Raw genomic sequence first — 19,856 nt, forward strand, 5'->3', positions numbered from 1 at the left:
TTTCGAGTTTGAATTTCTTTAAAGCTTCCTGGAGTTGCTTGTCAATTTCAGTGGCTATTGTGTCCGATATATGAGGTGGATGGGATATATTTTCTTCTATATACATCGCTCCTAGGGTTTCTTGAGATGGGCTGGAGGTTTGAGGTTGTAATTTGGTCTTTCGTTTTGTCATTTTCCTATATTTCTGTGTTTCAAGTGTTACTTGAAAGCTTCCTCAGGATCTGTTGAAAATCCCCTTCTATGTTTGCAGCTATTGAGACTCTGGCACCATGCTACCCCAAGCCATTGGGCCTGCAGAACCAGTGGCCCTCCTCTGCCTGCTCAGAACTCTGCAGTTCCAGACAAGCTGGGCCTCAGGGACACTGTGCGCCCACCTGCCCCTTGGAAGCTCCACAGCTCTTCAATCGCAGCCGGGTTAGGGTACTCACCACAGGCTGTGGTGCCTCAGGAACCTGTGATCCCTCCCTGCTTGCAGAGATATCCACAGTCCTCCAGACACACGGAGAGGCCGATGCAGGCACCCCAGATCTGCCCAGCTCCTCCTCTGTACACCGATGGCTAGGCGTGGCAACAAAACAGGCTGGGCTCCGGGGATAGTGTGGGCCCGCCCACCCGTCGGGAGCTCAGCAGTTCTCCAAGTGCAACTGGGATGGGGAGGTGGATGTAGAGGCCTCAAACCCACCTCTCCCCTTCACTGCACCTAGAAGCCTGGAGGGACTCCAACAGTCTGGGCCGAGATATCCACAGTCCTCCAGACACACAGAGAGGCCGATGAAGGCACCCCAGATCCGCCCAGCTCCTCCTCTGCACACCGATGGCCAGGCGTGGCAGCAAAACAGGCTGGGCTCGGGTGATCTCAATAGTATTTCCTAAAGACTCCCACATCATGCATACCAGAGACACGGCTTACCTACCTACCCTCTTAACTTTTACCCTTTCAGATGGGGGAGTAATCACCTCTCATAACCCCACACTTATTTTTCAGAATTCTACCTTACTGTGGCAATGATTCTACCTCAACGTGGTCCTGATAAAATGACATATCTAAATCAAAGGCACCTTTTACCTCACCTAGGTCCTTAAATATGATAGTGCCATGCCTCCTAATACCTTGTCTCTTTGTTTTTCCAGTCTAATGTACGTGCATTCACCAGTGATAAAGCTGTCCTAGTGAAAACACCGGGCACCAGCTTCTACATGGGCATCAACCTTCATCCCGTCAACACTCCTAAACCCCAGTACAGTGCCCCTTCTAGCAGGAAGCAGTAAAAAAACAAAGTCTTCACCCTTTTTCCTAATAATCAAAAGATGGGAATGAAAGGCTTTTGGCCCAGACAGAACACTGTAGCCGGTAAAGCCTTGGAGGCAGAACCAAGGGGCTCTATCTTCGCACCCCTAGGAATTTACCTGTAGCGCGAAATGAATACCAGTGGGCTACCTGTGCATCACTAATGCCCCTTAGGCACCACCCCAAACCTAAGCTACATGTATGCCCCCACTCCACATGTCCGACGGAGAGAATGCCAGTCCCCAGAGACAATGCCAGACCCCAGAAGGTCAGGGGGTCTCTGCCCACATTCTTAAAGGTCATTTATATTTCATATTTCTTATCTTTCCAGCCGTGCCAAAATTCTATCAGTCTTCTGCAGGGGCCCTTTGAGACCCAGCGCTGTCTGACTTAGCTGCCTGTAACAACAGGAGTAGCACACTTGCTATTTGCACACCACTGTAAGCTCGGCACATGTTTGTCCAGAGCTCCCCGTCTGGCTCCTGGCTGTCTTGGTCTGTTAATTGCTGTGAATTCGATGCTGCCCACTGGGCCCCCTGTGTTTCCATGGCAGGTCAGCCAGATAGAAGACTCTAAACCGTTGCCACCACCTCCAGTGTGAAGCTTGAGCCATAGTGATGGCCCTGCTGTCTTGCTGTGAATGTAATCAGATCTCCATGAGCCACTGAATTCAGGAGACTGAGTGACTCGAGATCCTGGTGGGGCAGAGGCTGCTCCGAGTCCCAGGGAGGCTTGGCTCAGAGTGGCCTCCCTGACCTCTCCAACAGAATTGTTAGGTAGCCTAGGGACAGAGCCTTTAAGGGAGTCAGTATAGAGTAGCAGGCACATCAGGACTGTGGCTGGAGGGGAGTCTGAGGAACTAGGCCTGCAGCCTCCCTGGAGATGAGCAGCACCTTGAAGTCGACTGCAAATGGCACCACCTGGTCCTCCAGCCTGGGTAGACACCAGAAGCACAGGAAAGTGACTGGAACTTCCGGACCCATATCACTTCCCGTCCCAGTGTGAGAAGCTGGTGACAAGCTGAGATTAATGGAAGACACAGGCACAGCCAGAGACTTCACAAACAAACCCCAATAACACAGAAGCTGCCACAAAGAATCAGCAACCAGGACCCTGTCTTATTAAAAACCTTTGGTAGCAAGAGATACAGAATGAAGAGACAACCCACAGTGTAGGAAGAAGTTTTTGCCAGCTGTTCCTCAAAGGACTACTGTCTAGAATATACAAAGCAATGAAAAAAACCAGACCTCCCAAATTCAAAGAACCAGTGCAAAAATGGGCATCTGACATGAATACGCACTTCTCAGATGAAGTAGAAACAGCAAATAAATATATGAAAAAATGTTCAACATCACTGGTCCTTTGAGAGATGCAAATTAAAACAACACTGAGATTCCATCTCAGCCCAGAAAGAATCGGCTATTATCAAGAAATCAACCAATAACAAATGCTGGTGAGGCTGTGGGGAAAAAGGAACTCTTCTCCATTGTTGGTGTAGACCGGTGCAGCCACTGTGGAAATCAGTATAGAGATTCCTTTAAAAAAAACTAGGACTAGAGGTTTGACCCAGTTATTTTCCTTCTCAGTATTTTCCTAAAAGAATTAAAAGCACCACACCACAGTGTTGTAGTCAGGGGTTATATCCAGAGAACAATTCAGATCAGAACATGGAGTTTATAATATTTTTATAATGGTCACCGGAAGTTAACACAGGAGAATGCAGGAAATCTGTCCACAACACTAACGACATAGATTAATTAGTCAAGAATCTAAACCCCACGGCAGTGTCCCACATGAGTCCAGATAAAAACCCAGAGCTCAGGACAACGCCTCCACGAGTCCAACTGGAAGTCCAGAGCCCACAAGAAGGACTCATGCCAGTCTCTTTTACGGATTCGTGCCAGGAAGACCCAAGGGTCAGCGGTGGAAGCCAGAAAGTCTATGCCAGCAGGATGAAGGAGCTGTGCTAGTGGGATGAGGGTTCTACACTGGAGCCAAGAAGTCACACTCACAACAAAGAGCGGGGCTGTCCTAAAAGGCACCACAGCTGTCCTCAGCAACACGGAGGCCCCGAGCTCCTCCAATGACAAGCACAGCCGGGGATGTGCCAGGAAGCAGCGTGACGAGTTCATCCTGGAGACCAGGCAGCACATGTCTTCCTCTCCGGAGCCAGGAAGCAATGCTCGATGTGAAGACCAAAGCTTCTCCAGGAGAACCAACAGCTCAGACAGCAACTCGTAGGAGAACCCACAATGCCTCCTTAACACCTCAACCCTCAACACCTCCCTTCTTCCCCACCTATTTATCCTGGCAACCCTCCTCAGGTGGAGCATCTTCTCTCAATGCATGCTGATATAATCCAGCTGGCATTAAGTTGACCACCAGTTTTCAAACCATAACACACAGTGATATATGAACATCCATGTTTATAGCAGCACATTTTTTAATAGCTAAATTTTGGAAACAGCCCAAATGCCCATCAACCAACAAATGGATAAAGATGTTCTTTTATACAATGGAGTACTACTCACACATAAAGAAGGATAAGTCTGAGACATTTCTAGGTAAATGGATGCACTTTGAGACCATACTCTTAAGTGAAATAAGACACACAGATGTAAAAATCACAGTTTCTCTGGTGTGAGAAATTAAAAAGGTAAATAAGGACCAATATGTATAATAGATACTGGGAGATGAGAAAAAATATTCAAATGAAAGGGGAATGGGCAAGGTGAGGGGAAAAGAGCAAAAAAAGGGGAAAAATGGAAACAAAGCTTTTGTAAATGAGGGGAAGAGGAATTAAAGGGAAGGGGGGATGGGGAAAAAGCAAGGTATATCAAACTTTTGATAATGTTATCATCATGTATATCTAATCTGCACCAATAAAAATGCTACAAAACAAAACAGAAGTTCAGGGGAAATAAAAGCTAAGATTAATGATCCTGGTCACGTGCCCTTGCTCTCTGCCTTCCCTCCTTATTGGATCAGTGTCAGCCAATCAGCTCGACTTATATTCCTATCAGTTGATTGTAGTTTGACTCACATTGTACCCATGCTGTGATTTTGCTGTGTAAAATCTGTTTGGAGAAAGAGCCTTCATGATGACCCACTTTGGGGACCCTCCTTTCTTTCTGAGCTTTTGCTCAGTAAGCCTTCCCTGCTCCTCACCTTTGTCCTCAAAATCTACACTTTTTTTTTTTTTTTTTTTGGTACCAGGGATCGAACTCATGACCTTGTGACTTTGTGCTTGCCAGGTAGGCACTTATGTCACTGAGCTAAATCTCCAGCCCAAAACTCACTTTTGGTATGTGGGAGACACAGACTCGGCATGTCTGACAGCTAGCACACTGGGAGCTATTTTTCCCCATCACAGAAGTACGGGCTTTTTAAAACAAATGCGTTCTTAAACATTCTTTGGGTTTGTTCACCTGCAGCTTTATTTTAGGGCCATGCTTCTGCCTCTTGTTTTCTCTAGCCATTTTATAAACTTGTAGATTCTCAAGGGACTTTGTGTGTGGTGGATTTGAGAGCTGTGCATCCCAGCAGGCACTGGGAAGAGGGACTGCCTGCTGTGACTGGCTGAGTCCATGGCTGGGAGCACAAGAACACCAGACAGCTGCCAGGCACACTTTTGCATGGCGGACCCTTCCTTCTCTCCTGCTGCTTATCAATGCTGTCACTGGTAAGAAGCAGCCGGTCGTTGGGAGGCTTCATGTGGTTTCTGGCTGGAAGGGGTCTCCAAGGAGCTCCTGTCCCCACCACTTGGACCCTCTCTGAGGTCACTGGGCACAGCGTGTGAGGCCAGGGCTGCAGGTTGGAGAGGTATTTGCCAATAATTGAAAAATATAGAAAAATACATCACATTGTGGACACGTCTTAGAGAGGACACCCACTGGGGCAAAGGCTGAGCTACTGATACTTGATTTTAACACAAAGAGGAGTCTGGGAACATCGCCCTAAGAATGTCATCATTAGGTTGGGGTGGTCTGGAGACCAACAGGATGGTTTTATTTGACAGGTCCAGTGCCCTGGGCATTGCTGGAAACAGTCCTCGGTAAAATTCACTGACAAACGTAAAAATGAACAAATGTTAGTGGTCAAGGGATGAGAATAAAATACGTGCTTGTACTTAAAAGGAACTTTAAGCCTTGTATTGATTGGGGGAAAATGGTTTTTTCAAGACATGACAAGCAGTTACATTATCTAATTATGGGTAGGTAGTTTTGTGCATAGCTTACATGCTCAAAAGTTGGTATTTTACAGATTTATCACTCGGGTGCAATGTGGCTTTAGCAAAATAGTGGCAAAATCATCATGATTTTCCAAAATCATCAGCTTTGCTGTTTGCAGGTGTTCTAGGGCAGAAATGCATTCCAGGTGCCCTCTGCCTGGCCTAGGGCCCTTGCTCATGTTCACTTGTTTTCTTTCTCTTTCTTTCTTTCTTTCTTTCTTTCTTTCTTTCTTTCTTTCTTTCTTTCTTTCTTTCTTTCTTTCCTTCCTTCTTCTTTCCTTCCTTCCTTTCTTTCTGGGGGGACCAGGAATGAAACTCATGCCCTCACACTTGCCTGGCAGGCACTGGGCCACTGAGCTATATCTCCAGCCCTTCGCTTGTTCTCTCACTGCCTCCTTCAGTGTGTGGGCAGTGGGGATCCAGGTTCAGCTAGAGACAGCACATGGGCTGCACCAGGCAGCCATGCTGTGGTAACGGTGTCCAAGCTGGGTCTCCGCCACAGCAATACTGGGTAGAGCACTCCAGGGGACCTAAAGACAGGGCCTGGAGAGGGGTTGTGCAGGGCCAGTCTGTGTCCCATGCATCCTCCAGGGACTCTAGGCCTCATCCCTCTTTTTCTTTATTTTAGGATTTACATTGGGCACTTCAGGCCTTGAGCTGTTCTGACACTTCCTCATGAACCAGTCCGCTGTGTGGGCCAAGGTCCTTTAACTGTCTGACAGGAAAGTTTGCGTTAAGAGACTTCAAGAGTTGAGAGGCACTGGAGTGCATTTAGAAAGCAATTGTGAGCCACTATGGTGGCTCATGCTGGTAATCCCAGCATTTGGGAGGCTGAGGCAGGAGGATCCTTGCAAGTTGGAGACCAGCCTGGGCTATGAAGTGAGCTCAAGGCAAGGCTGAACTGCCTAGTGAAACCCGTGTCAAAAAGACAAGAAAAACAGGCTGGGGACTTAGCTCAGTGGCATAACTCATAACTGCCCACCCAACAAATCCAAGGTCATGAGTTTGATCCCTGGTACAAAGGGAGAAGGAGAAGAAAATCCAAAACATTGCCTTACATAGCTTTACTTCCTTCTACTCATAGCTTTATATTTATTTATTCATTTATTTAGGTATCAGAGATCAAACTCACAACCTAGTGCTTACTAAGGCAGTCGCTTATGCCATTGAGCTAAATCCCCTGCCACACTTTGCATGAGTGTGTTTTCATTTTTGTTTTTGGTACTGGGGATCAAACTTGCAACCTTGAGCTTGCCAGGCAGGTACTTACACAGCTGAGCTAGATCCCCAGCCTTACACATAGCTTTATAGCCATATACTGCTTTCAATTCACTGGCCAAATCAGTCTAATAGAGGTAAACTTCCTGTCTCCCTTGTACCTTGAAATTTGACAGTCTTTATTCCCCGTTCCACCGCCCCCCAACCTGGTATCCAAGGTCTGATCAGCCCTTGGTAACCATCTAGCGTTGTTTTCTCACTCCTGCATGCTTTGCTCCCATCCTTCTCCTTCATATATATATATATATATATATATATATATATATATATATACACATATATATATATATATATATATGTTTTTTGTACTGGGAATTGAACCTTGCACTTGTCTGGCAGGCACTTGGGCCTCTGAACTAAACTCCTGGCCCCTATTTTTTTTAAGGCAGGGTCTCTGTAATTCAGGCTGGCCTTGAACTCACTATGTATTCTAAACTGGTCTTGGACTCAGAGATCCTCTTGCTTTAGCCTGCCAAGGGCTGGGATTATAGGCCTACACTACAACAGCCAGCTTTCACTTATTTTTAAACTAGGGTTTGACAAGGGGAACTGAAACCACAGGTAAGGGAGATTACTGTGTTGTTTGCACTTTCCCTTCAGTCCTGAGCATCCTTGCATTTTGCTGTTATTTTTCTTAGTCCTATCTCTAGGTGTGTTGAAAGGCTGGGGACCTCCTAACCCATCCCACACCTTCTCATCAGACACAATTCTGACCCAAAAAGGGCAGGGCTCAGGGCTTCATGTATCTGAAACCCTGCCATCTGCAGGACAGCTTCCCTTCCAGGTCAGGCACTGGGATGGACTCAGTGGCACTGACTGCAGGAGAGAAACCAGTTATCTTAACAACGAAGCTTTTCCTGACTCATGGACCAAAATGTAATTCCTTCTGTGAATACTTCCATGTTTGGATATCCTGTCCCTGCCCGATGGATGGGATGGCTCAGGTGAGGGCACCATATTTAACAATTGACATGAATAACAACCAGAGCAAAATGCTCCAGAATAATTCCTTGGGAGTAGCAGCATCTGTGGGAAGAGGCATCCATGTGTCTCAGTTAACCAAGGGTGTGATTTTTACGCTCTAGGCCCAGCATGTCCCCAGATGCCTTGCAGGCTCAGAGGTGGGCTCTGGGAAGTCGACTGGATCATGTGGCTACCATGGCTGACTTGCTGTCAGGGTGGGACTGTTATGGTTTATGTCAGTGTCTCCAAGCCTCATGCAATTATGGACTCCATGAAATTGAGCATTTGTGATTGGTCTATTATCTAGCGCTCAGATTGGTGGTACGAGTGCTACACTTGCCTAAGGGTGGAGTCAGGATATGATGTATAGCAGGAAGGTGTCTTTCTCTTGCTGATTCACACCTGCTGTTTGCAGTGGCCATGAATGGTGGCCCACCATGCCATCCTGCCTTGGAGCCAACTGAGTATGGACTGAAATCTCCAAGAACTGTAAGAAACAAACCTTTCTTTCCCTAATTTTGGTCATCAGATATTTTGTCTCAACATCAAGTAAAAGTAACTAAGACAGACAGGTTGCAAGTGAGTCACAAAGGGCATGGCCCAGAGGGGTTTGTCTTTTTCCTGGCTCTTCCCTTCCCTACTTCCTGGCCAACGTGATGGGTGGTTTTCCACGACCAGACCCACCACACACTACTGCACCGAACAAAGAGGGCTCTGAGATGGACTAAACACACTTTGCAATGGTGAGTTGGACATGACTCTTGGGAGTCTGGCACAGCGTCATGGTTTAGATCTGGAATGTTCTCCAAAGTTTAGAGTGGAGGTTTTGGAAGGTGATTGGATCATAGGGCCTCTGTTTCTGACCTAGGGTCAGGAGCTGGCCAGTCAGGGCATGGCATGGAATGGTTTCTCTCCCTCTTCTTGGCAGCAGCAGTGTGTGTGTGTGTGTGGGGGGTCTTTCCTTCGCTAGACCCTTCGCTGGATAGCCCTGGAATCAAATAAACTTCTACTTTTTCAAGTTGTGGCTGTTGAGCATTATGTCCATTACAAGGAAAGTGACAAAAAAGACATAGAGGCAGCAAGAAATTAAAGGCAAAACATTAGAATTATACTTTGAAACAGTAATTCTTTGCTGTAAGGATCAGAATTAGGTGTGGGCCAGTCCAAAGCTGGACAGGAACTGGGCACACAAGTCATTGTCCATGCAGTGACATGGACTTGGGTAAGCTGTGGTCCTGGCACTGTGATGGTGCCACCCCGTGCAAGGCCCCTCTCTTCATGGCCTCCCGGCTTGCTGTCAGGAAATCAGTGAATGACCCCACTCACCCACAGTGTGACATCTCAGATTGGCCTGTGTGGTTTCTGTGACTGCTGTCCTACACACCACCTGAGCCTAGTGCTGGTATTTGCCAGCCCTTGCAGCCTGGCACCAAGGGTATAAGTGGAGCTGCACAGAGCCACAAGTGTCTCTCCACATGGGGACTTGACACCTGTCCATGGGCCAGGGGCTCAGAGGCAGGACTATGTGGCAAGGTGCTCCACCTGGGAATGTGAGGAGTGAGGAGTCACTGGGTTAGGCTCTCAGGACAGGCCCTGGAGCCAAGTCACTTGACCAGCATTGGGCTGAGGGCTCTGCAAGTTTTATTCCAACCCCAAATGGCCCTCTTCTTTTTTTTTTTGGTCTTTTTCGTTTTTATCAGTACCAGGATCAAACTCACGACTGCACACTTGCAAGGCAGGCATTTATGCCACTGAGCTAAATCCCCAGCCCCTAAGGTTCTCTTCTTCTGGGCACACATCTGTGGCTCGGGGGACTGAGCTCCTGTACTCCTCAGTGACCCTGCGGAGAACCATAGCAGACAGGCAGGCTGGTGCTTACCCCTGCACTGACCGCACCTCCTTTTCTCCCCACTGCCTGTGCTGATCGTGGCCACTGCCTGGCCTGTGCGACACCTGCAGCTCCCAAGGTAGGTGCCACTCCACCATTGGGTCTCTCTTGTCAGTGTGCCCCCAGGACCACACACAGGATGGCAGAGCTGACGGGGCACCTCCTGAGCACCAGACTCTGAGCCACAACTCTTCCTTGGAGTGGTGGCCGCTCCTACCCAATTTCCTCCCCACCCCAGCCCATGGGTGGGGTGCTGAGGGTCTTTCTATTGCAGCAAGACCCACAGTTCCAGCCAGCAACTCTGTCCCTAGACTCAAGTTGCAGGGGCACCCATCCCTCCCAGGAGGCTGGTGGCACATTTGTGAGGCATCACTGCAGTCACTTTCCTGGGCTCTTAGCATCATTTATTGGACAAAACAATTCCCTGCCCTGCTGAGCTTCCACAACAGCCCCACAGTACATCACCACCAGTGAGTAGGGCTGCCACCCTCCTGCTCTAAGGAGTGCCCTGGCAGTGCAGGGACTCTAGGTCCCAAGGGACTCTAGCTCCCACTGCAAGACAGGGTCCCAGGAGCCCCACAGCTGGCCATGAGGAATGTGTCCCACCCCGGCCCTCCCTGTGCACCACCCTCACCCTTGGGACAGGGTCAGAGCTAATGGCTTTGCCCTTGGCTGCAGCTGCCGCTGGAACAAGAGTGTGGGTGCAGGGACTGATGCTGAGAATGGGGTGACCTAAGGCACCCAAGCGGGTGCATGGCACTGTGGATGGGCTAGGAAAGCTCGCTTGCACTTCCGGAGCACCACCAAGGGGAACAAGAACAGCTCCACACAGACGCAGCCTTTCAGGACCATGGTGCCTCTGGATACTATAGGCCCTACAGCCTGGCCACACTACCCGAGGCAACCCATTGGGCCCGATGGTGTGGGTGAACAGTGCCCAGCATGACAAGCTGGCTCCCATCTGCACAAGGTGCCCAGCTCCTCTGGCTGGAGCCTGGAGTCCCTGAGGCTAGAGCATGGCAGAGGACAGGTGACATGTGGGCCTATGACCTGGAGATAGGCCTGGCTGCACAGTGAGCCCCAGGACAGGCAGTCTGGACACTGCTCACTCAAACGGGAGGCTGTATGGGAACTGGGGGCTCTGAAGAACAGCTCATCATACAGCCACGACCTGAGTGAGCCCTTGGCCAGCTCACTGCAGGCCACAGGGACAGACATCTCAGGACCCCAGGTGCGTCAGTGGCTGGGCCCCACCTGGCTGGACTACCCCACAGGTCTTGGACCCCAGGAAAGAGGCTTGGAGGGACCTGACAGAGGTCACTCGCCTCTGGGGCCAGCATCTGCAGTCATAGGACAAGGAAGGCTTTGAAGCAGGCCTTGGGCAAGGCTGCCCTCTCCTGGTGCCTAATAGCACTGCAACACCCAGGCACTAAAGGGCCTGGGTGGTCGCCAGCACAGCCCGCAGCTGACCCAACAATTCCTGTGGCTGGGGTGAGAATGTACTAGTGTCTACCCACTGGAAGTCAGGGTGTGTGACCACAGATGCCAGCACCTCTGTGAGGCGGCCAAGGTCAAAGACAACCTGCTGGAGGCCCAGTCCCAGGCTGGCGCTGTGACCCAATGTCCCCTGCTCCTCCTGCTCCAGGACAAGGAGCCTCTTCTCAGCGATAACCTTGAGGAAGTGATAAAATTCTTCAAAGTTGATTCCTGAACAGGATCTCATTATGACCTAAGCAAAAAGGAAAGGCAAGTGAGCCCCAGTCCTCAAGGCCAGGGAATGGCAAAGCTGCCAAGGCCAGGACTGGTGTCTGCCCAGTCCCTGGGAAGCTCTGCCCCAGCCCTCCGAGCCACCTACCTGGCAGTGGTGGTGCCAGTCTGGCATGGAGTCTTTCCACTGGCTGACCTCCCGATGCACAGCATCGAGCTCTTGCTGTAGGAAGTGCCACATGTGGGCCACATTGCAGCCGTTGACCCAGTTGTGGTTGATGGAGATGGTGTCATCCTGCAGGACAGGGCTCAGGTAGCCCATGAGCCTGCAGTGGCAGCACTGCCTGCCCAGGGAGTGAACTCTGTATGGCCCCCGTGCCAGGCTGATGCCTGGCCCAGCACATCTCCTTGCATGTGTGTGGAGTGACAGCCCAACAGGGGTGAGGACTCAGGGAGAGACAAGGAGGTGCAGGGGCCCCAGTCTGCATCCCCTCTGTGGGTGTCAGGTGGGAAGGGAATAGTATACAGAGAGGTGGGGCCACTGTGCCTGCCTCACCAGGTTGTGTACTTGGTGGTGCCAGCCGCTGGGAACAAACAGCATCTCCCCAGCTTCCTGAGTGATCTCCAGCGGTGGGCTGCTGTGCAGGTGAGTGGGGTACAGGCGGGTATCTGTGAGCTCAGGGCAGGTCACGTCATAGGGCAGGCTACCATGCTTGTCCCGTAGGGCCTCCTCCTGTCCTGGTGGGAACAGCAGCCACTTCTTCCTCCCACAGATGTTGACAGACCAGCTGTAGGAGCGGAAGATGTCGACGTGGAACGGAGACCTGTGAGAGAGCTTCCAGTGTGTGCCCTGTGGGGCTGGAGTGGAGCCTGGCTTCCAGTTGGGAGCCTCCAGCCAGACCCTCACCTACCAGGTCCCCCTCGGCCCCGCATAAACAAAGCGGTAGTCATCCACACCCAGGGCATCCCAGAACTCATTCAGCCAGTCGGAGGAGAAGTACATGGGCAGGGTAAACACGTCCTCCAGGTCCTCTGCCGAGGAGTCCCTGCGGAGTGCATGGTGGAGAAGTAGCTTTCCTAGGTGGGCAAGAACTTCAGCTGACATGCTCAACAGAATGCCCAGCAGGAGCAGGAGGACACCAGGAGAACACAGGGCAGCACAGGCAAGAGGGAGCAGCTCAGCTCCTCAGATGGAGAGGGAAGAACCAGGCCCAGTGTGCTGAGAGGAAGCTAGGCAGTTACCACACAGAATGGAGAGAGCCTACCACACTTCTGCACACACTTCCCAGGACTCTTGGGCAGCACAGCAAAAGGTGTACCTTCTAGAAAAGCCAGGCTGCTACCCTGCAGCATGGACTGCAGCTCCTCCGTATGCCTGTGCCCTGCCAGAGAGCCCTCACCTGCACAGGTGCCAATCCTTGAGGTAGAGGCAGCCTTTTGGGGAGGCACCACCAAGCTGAATGTAATCCTGCCAGTAGGCAAGGTAGTCCTGCAAGGGCATGTGCTCCTTGGGGTTGGAGTTGTATTCCTGCACCCCACAGTTGGCCACAGGTACCACCACGTTCCCTGCAGTGAGAGAGACGACACAAACACGGCCGAGTCCTCCATGCAGCCCACCCTCCATCAGCCATAGTGAGCTCCCCAGCAGGCTGGACAACTCCTACCTCCTGCATTTCATGAGGCCTATCTACAGCCCACCACAGTACACAGCTCTGGATAGCCCCCAGAGTCTCCACTGCCATGGTTGTCCAGGAACGTTTTTTTTTTTTTTTTGTACCGGGGATCAAACTCATGACTGCGCGCTTGGGAGGCAGGCGCTTATGCCGCTGAGCTAAATCTCCCGCCCTGGAAGTTGTATCTTGATCACAGCCCTCCTTACCTGTCCTGAGGATCCACACCTTCTGCTTTCCAGCTCTCCCCAGATTATCGATCGTCAGTGTTCTCTGATCCTTTGTCGCTGGCTGTCCCGGGAGTACTTATCCTTAGCGTCCCTAACTATCCTGAGCCATTAGCCCTGCGCATCCCACCATCCCAGGGTACCCGACTCTGTGTCCCTACCAGCTTTCCATGTCCCCGCAATATCTAGGGTACTGCTTCCCTGGGCCCACTGTCCCGGGCTACTGACCCTGTGTCCCCGCTGCCGTGAGGGCTCTAGTCCTCTGCATCCCAGCGATCCCTGGGGTACTGATCCCGTGTGCCTACTGTCCCTGTGATACCCTGTGCCCCCGCCGTCCTCGGGGCCCCTGCCCTTCGGCCCCGCCGTCCTCACCGTACTTTCGCTCCAGGTACTCAAAGTTAGGCTTGCCCGCGGGCGTCACCCAGCGCCGCCGGCTGCCCCAGGCCTCGGTGAAGGCGCTGGAAAACACGCAGGGCAGGTTGGGCAGCAGGAAGCCGGTTACGAAGTCGGCGTAAGAGAAAGTGCAGGGGTCCGGGATGAAGGCGACGCAGTGCAGCGCCGGCCCGCCGCCCAGGACCCGGCTTCCCGCGCCTCGGAAGTGCCGCTCGGCCGCGGCGCGCGTCTCCCGGTCCATCGGCGGGCCCCTGGCTACCCTCTTCCGGGGAGAAGCGGCGCCGAGAAATCGCCCATAAGCGTACTGTATGGAGACAAGACCCACAGCCCAGAACCAAAAACTTCAGGGCTTCGCTTTCCAGGCAGAACTCGAGCCTCAGCGCACCGGCGCCTCGCGCATGCGCATGGCGTCCGCGCAGGCGCATGGCGTCCGCGCAGGCGCATGGCGTCCGCGCAGGCGCAGGAGCAACTGTTTGAGCGCGCGCCGCTCGGCTGACCCCGCTGGGCTTCGGGTATCCGCGAGCGTCGGGCTGTCAAGTGGCTGACTTCCGGCTCGCGTCGGCGTCTCCGGCCCAGGTGAGCGGAGCGCTGGCCCCTCTCGCGGGAAGACTTGCCCGCCAGAGCTGAGGCCTTTCCAGAACCCAAGGGACAGCGGTCGGAGGAGCGGGGGGGGGGGGGAGAGGGGATGCGGGAGAGCAGATTTGGGTGCCTGCGGGACAGACTGGGACCCGGGGGTCGGTGGGGCTCCTCAGGGGAGGGTCTGGGGGATAATTTGAGGGAGCCCCTTCCCAGTGGTGTGCTGTTGGTTACGAAAGCCCGAGTCCAGGATCCCTACACAGCAGGCTCTGCTGGGTCGGGAACGACGTAAAGGAACAACGCAGTGAGTAAGGCAGGGCAGGTCCCTTTATCAGGGCGGCCGCGCTGGGGAACTCAGAGACGCACAGGATTTGCCTTTGAGAGGCTGAAAGCAACTTTGAGGTTCTGCAGAAACAAAGTCATGGGTTGGACGTATGTAGTTTGAAGCATAGGTCGTTTCTGCCAGTGTAATCTGTTAGATGGTTATCTCTGGACTGATCCTATGAGACCCATCACTGCACTTGAGGTAACAATTTGGTTTCTGTCATGAGCCCAGGGCTCCTGCTTGGGGAATAGCCTCAGTTCCCGTCATGGGATAATTGGTTCCGGTTGGAGATAAGGGAGTGACCTCATCGTGGGGTGATCTGCAAAGCTCTGCTTTTCCTGAAGTCTCAGATAACTATAGGTTTAGGACTGTGACGCTAACTGCAGAGACCTGAGTTGGATGTTGTGAAAACCTGCAGTTGAATGACCCTGCAAGTCCAGAATTAATTTAGGGGCTCTTGTCTTGGTGTTTTCAGTCTTGTTTTGTTTTTTTTGAAAGTGGATCTCATAGGCTGACCTCAAACTTGCTGTAATCCTCCCATCACAGCCTTCCAAGTGCTGGCATTACAGGCATGCACCACCATGCCTGGCTTTCTTCTTAATTTTTTTTCTTTGTCTTTTTTTCGTTTTTATGGGTACCAGGGATCGAACTCACGACTGCCTGCTTGCAAGGCTGGTGCTTATGCCACTGAGCTAAATCCCCAGCCCCATGCCTGGCTTTCTTAGTCCTGAAGGAAGACCAGATAGACTAGGCAAATTAGGGCTAATAAACCTTAGATTAGTTTTTAGGCAAACACTCCTTATTAACATGTCTGTGGACAGAACTGAGCACAGATCTGACACAAACTTGTAATAATGGAGACAGGTACAAAATGAAGGCAGATGCCAAGCTTCATCCTATTTTCAGTTACCCACTGGGCGTCTGTGGGCCCAACCCCTTAGTTTTGATTGCAGGGTCAGCTAGATCAGAAAGGAAGAATGAAGAGGACAGAAAAGTCCTAAGAGGGTCTGTGTTTCAACTGGAGTGGGGTGTGGCATGAGAAGGGGACAGGGACAAGAGGAGCCTGCTGGTTGGGGGGTTGTGTGATGGTCATGTGCTGCGGCTCCAGCTTGGTGGCCTCACAGTGACTCTGCAGTGTGCAGTTCCTTATTGTGAGTTAGGCTGTGGTAGGAGATAGGAGTGTACAGAAAAATTGAGGTTGATGCACAATCCTACCCACAGAAGGGATTTTATTTATTTATTGTGTTACTGGGGACCAAACTCACAATGTCATACTTGCCAGGCAGGCACTGTGCCACTAAACTATATCCCTGGCCCACAGATGGGATCTTAATATTATCAGGAACAGAGCCTATTTCTCTAGGCATGTGTGTGTTTCTCTCCTCCCTCCTTCTCTTATCTCCCTAGTCTCTCCTTACCTTGCTTCTTACATAGGCATGATGTTATGTTGTCAGATATATATATTTGGTCTTTCTTTTGTATCCTGAGAAGCAGCTAAAATCTTGGGCTCCCTGAGGACACAGATTGTCTTTTGTCTGCTAGTGAGCCTGCCGATAGCCTGGGTAACTTCGGCACGGGCTGACACAGAAAGGTCAAGGCAGGTCCCAGGGCTGGGACTCCCATCCATACCCAGCCTCCAGGAGGGCAGAGGGGCCAGAGACTCACTCATTCCTGCCCCTGTCATGAAGCCTCCATAACCCCAAGGCCAGGATCTAGAAGGCTTCCTGGGATCTCCAGATGGGCAGGGTGGGGCCCAGGGAGGGCAGGAAGTCTAGCCTCCCCATTCCTGCCCCATGTGCCTCTCATCTGCAGCCTGATGCCATCCTGATGAGAAACTAAATGGGCAGTTTGTTTTTCAACACAGTGCAGATAGGCACTGCTGAGGACTCCTGCAGTGCCATGGCTGAGAGAGCCCACATTCTCTGGGAACAAGGTGGTCACCTGCAGATCCATGTGCTCCTACAGGTACAGAGGTAGCTGAGCCGTGGGGCCAGACATTGGGTGCTGTGTCTCCCCATGTCCACCAGGTGGCCCTCTGGTGTCAGTATCAGCACCCTTGGAGGAGCCTGAGGAAGGCCTGGCTCACACAGGTGTGTTGCCAGGGCACAGGCACAACCAGGACCAGCAAGTGATGCACATCCTCCAGCCCCACCAGGCCTGCAGAAAATGAGCCTCCGGGTGGGGTGCCCTGGGGAAAACAACAGGAAGGGGGTTGCAGTTAGCACAGGGTCTCTGAGGGAGTGGAAAGAGGGTCCTTGCAGGTGGAGGACAGGTCATGGAAAAAGCCCGTCCATCCCCGCAGCACACACTGCCCCTCTGTTCTCCCTGCAGCCTGGAGTCGAGGAGGTGGAAGGTGTGCTAAGTGTTGCTGGTTCTGTTACTTTGGAAATTAACTAAAAATAGTGTGTTTACTTGCTGTCAGTCTCACTGGGGGGCACATGTGATGGAAATGCTGAAGGAGACACATGATGCCACCATGGGCCTCTGGAGTGGCCGTGTGTTTGTTTCCTGAGGGTGTCACTTGTGCCGATGAGCCTCTGACCCTAGGGACCCAGCCTTGACTGCCCAGGTGGTAGTCCTCTGTGCCCAGGGTTATGAGGTCTCCAGGTTTGTTGCAGCTTGCAGCCACTGGACACCAGAGACAGACTCAGGGCACACACATTGCCAGAGAGCTGGGCCGAGTAGCAGGGAGTGGAGGCCACAGTTCATGCTGGGATGGCCCACTCCACTTGCATGCTGAGGTTCCGGGGTGTACGGGAGCTGTGCCCCAGGCCCTCTCCTGTGTACATGAGCATGTGAGCATGAGCTATGTGAGCATGTGTGTGTGTGCCCTGCAGTGTGGGAAGGCTGTGGCTGTGGTAGTACTTTGAGAACCTGGGAGGAGAACTGCAAGCCAGGAACCCTGAGTGGGCAGGAGGAGGAGGGACTGACACAGGGCTTCAGGGCCCGCAGGCTGTGGTGAGGAGCTGGACTTTATCAGAGTACATGGAAGGGAGTTTTATGTTTTTGCTGGGACTCAAACCTGGCATCTGCACGCTAGGCAGGATTGTGCAGAGCTGAACTCTGCTTCCCAGCAGGGTTTTGGCAAAAGAGTGACCATTTCCCATTTAGAATTGGCTGACTGGTGGCTGGGTAGAGCATAGGGCAGAGTCCAGGGACTGGGCAGCCTGCCTGGAGAGGGGCTGTTTGTGGGGATGAGGAAGACGAGTTCAGGGAGAGTCTGGGTCCAATGTAGCCACACAGAGGTGACAGGCACGGCCCAAGTTGTATGGATGGAAGTGCGCTCCCTCTCCGAGTCCATGTCCGAGTCCATGCCTGGGAAGTTCCTGAGCTTGGTACATTTCCGGTGGATGCTGAGGACACGGAGTGCCATGGTGCACTTGAGTTATCTAGGAAAGATGGGTTTCACAATAGGACAGGTAGAGGAAGGGGTGAGGGCCCCTGAGCAGTACACACACTGGCGCCCAAGGCCAGGAGGGGTGTCCCCGAGGCCTCGGTGTGAGGCACTCCCAGGTGCGGGTAGTGAGCCACACATCACACTTGCAGGTGGGCATCAGGCACTGATGCCAGGTATGTGGTGGGTGCAAGGGAGCTGTGTGTGTGTGTGTTTTAACAGGGTGATCTTAGAGCAGTCTGCAAACTGCTGCGGTGACTAGGAAGGGATTGCCAGCCTACAGTGCCTGCAGGCCACATCTGGCTGCCATGTCTCAGCGTGTGGTTTTGTTGGGACATCCACGCATGCTCCTCCGTGTTCTCTGTGGTGGCAGGGTAGAGTATGCGATAGACCTGCAGCCTCCAGGCCTGAAGTACTGTATTTGCCAGCCAGCCCTTGACAAGGTATTTACAGTGCCTGGTGCTGCAGAGCTGACATGGGCACAGCTGGCGAGGAGGGGCCAGGATGGCGCACTCAAGAGGCAGGTGCAGTCTCTGAGGGAGCAGTGGCCCTGCCAGGGACACTGTGGGACTGGGGTGTCAGCCTAGGTGGGGCAGCCAGCAGGAAGGCTATTGGCGCTGTGCATGCCTGGGAATCTGTTTCTCACTTCCGCCCTGCCACTTACTGTCTGTTTGCTTTGGTTTTCTGGGAAAGGAGCCCTGGAAACCTGCGATAGGAAAGTGAAGTGGTGGCCCCGTTTCTATGCTCTTCCTCCCCTGGAGCTTGCTGGGCATGGGTACTTTCCTCACTCAGAGTATCCATGACACCCTGATGCATGTTTGGGCTGCTCACTGCCTCCCCTTTCTTCTTTCATTTTTTATTTATTATTTTTTATCTGAACTATTTTTTATATACATACACGTTTTTTTCCCTTAGCTTGTCATGCTAATGAAACAATACGATGTTTACTCAAGTGTCTCATTTATACATTAATGAATATGTTCTCAAGTCCCATTCATTTATCCCTTTCATTTTAAAACATCTCAGAGCTGGTACGGTTCTGAGCAGTTGTTTTCCCAGAGGGTAAGTAGAGGTGCACAGCATGAGGCAACTTTTCCAAAGTCACAAAGTTGTGGTGGACCCAGGGGAGCTATGGGTGGTACCACTGTGCGAATTCATGGATCTAAAGTGCTGGGTACACTGATTCTTGGGGGGAATGTGCAGAATTTCCCTCATGCTCACAGAGTACCCCCAGTTCTGTGTTCAGAGATGGTCACTGGGGTTCAGATAATGGTTAATACAAACTCAGCTTCCATCATTCCTACCTGATGTGAAATGTGGGTTTGGTACACCTAGCTCCCCAAATTCTGGGCTCTGGGGACACAGGTCTCATGTGTGCTAATGAGCCCACCCCTGGCCAGCAGCCAGGGGAAAACAGACCCTGCACATGTGGTATCATAGTGATTTGGATAGTGAGGGCATAGTGGGAGAAAGTGAATTACCCCAGCACTGAACCAGCTGTTCCTGCCTGTTGTAGTCAGGGCTTGCAAGGGAAACAACTTAATACAGGACACATAATTTATAGTATTATTTTGTAATAGTTACCCAAAGAGTAAAATGCAAGAGGTAGGAGATCTGTCCACACACTAAAGACCCCAAGAATCCAGCTGAGGGCCTGGTTCCCATGGAAATATCCTTGACAAGTCCAGCTGGAGGCCTAGAGCCCACCACAGTGTCTCTGCACTGGGAAGGCCCAAAGGTCAGCAGTGGAAGCTGGAAAGTCTGCACTAGTGGGAGGAAGGGTCTGGGCCAGCAGGCAGGGAGATCTGCAACAGAGCCAGGAAGTGACTCAATGATGAGAGCTTCCCCAGAGAGAACCACAGCCATTCTCAGGGATCTGAGAACCCAGACTCCTCTGAAGATGGGAACAGCTGAGT

The 19,856-nt window shown here is 51.9% G+C and overlaps 2 protein-coding genes across 7 annotated transcripts in view; one reads left to right on the forward strand and one right to left on the reverse strand.

Moving 5' to 3' along the window:
- Positions 1 to 10,030: 10,030 nt before the first annotated feature.
- Jmjd4 (jumonji domain containing 4) lies at positions 10,031 to 14,046 on the reverse strand. 3 transcript variants are annotated; one of them, XM_003477491.5, is made up of 6 exons: positions 13,625 to 14,046; positions 12,756 to 12,921; positions 12,267 to 12,401; positions 11,912 to 12,179; positions 11,504 to 11,650; positions 10,031 to 11,377 (listed from the first exon to the last, which is right to left on the reverse strand). In XM_003477491.5, the coding sequence occupies exons 1-6, from the start codon at positions 13,884 to 13,886 to the stop codon at positions 11,078 to 11,080; spliced, it is 1,278 nt and encodes a 425-aa protein (XP_003477539.1). In that variant the 5' UTR covers positions 13,887 to 14,046; the 3' UTR covers positions 10,031 to 11,077. The 3 variants fall into 3 exon arrangements, with proteins under 3 accessions (XP_003477539.1, XP_005006990.1, XP_005006989.1); XM_005006933.4 differs by lacking the exon at positions 12,267 to 12,401 and having other exon boundaries at positions 11,912 to 12,143; XM_005006932.4 differs by lacking the exon at positions 12,267 to 12,401.
- A 33-nt stretch (positions 14,047 to 14,079) lies between these two features.
- Snap47 (synaptosome associated protein 47) overlaps positions 14,080 to 19,856 on the forward strand; it is a 35,325-nt gene continuing 29,548 nt past the window's right edge. For 2 of the 4 annotated variants that reach the window (XM_063232826.1, XM_063232828.1), the window contains exon 1: positions 14,081 to 14,221. The gene's annotated coding sequence lies outside the window, so the exon portion shown is untranslated. Of the gene's footprint in view, positions 14,222 to 19,856 lie in introns of all 4 variants that reach the window. The other 2 variants (XM_063232829.1, XM_013140859.3) reach the window with 2 other exon arrangements.

This window comes from Cavia porcellus, unplaced genomic scaffold (assembly GCF_034190915.1).
Source record: "Cavia porcellus strain 051 isolate PalLab524CR breed Dunkin Hartley unplaced genomic scaffold, mCavPor4.1 scaffold_21, whole genome shotgun sequence".
Lineage (NCBI taxonomy): Eukaryota > Metazoa > Chordata > Mammalia > Rodentia > Caviidae > Cavia > Cavia porcellus.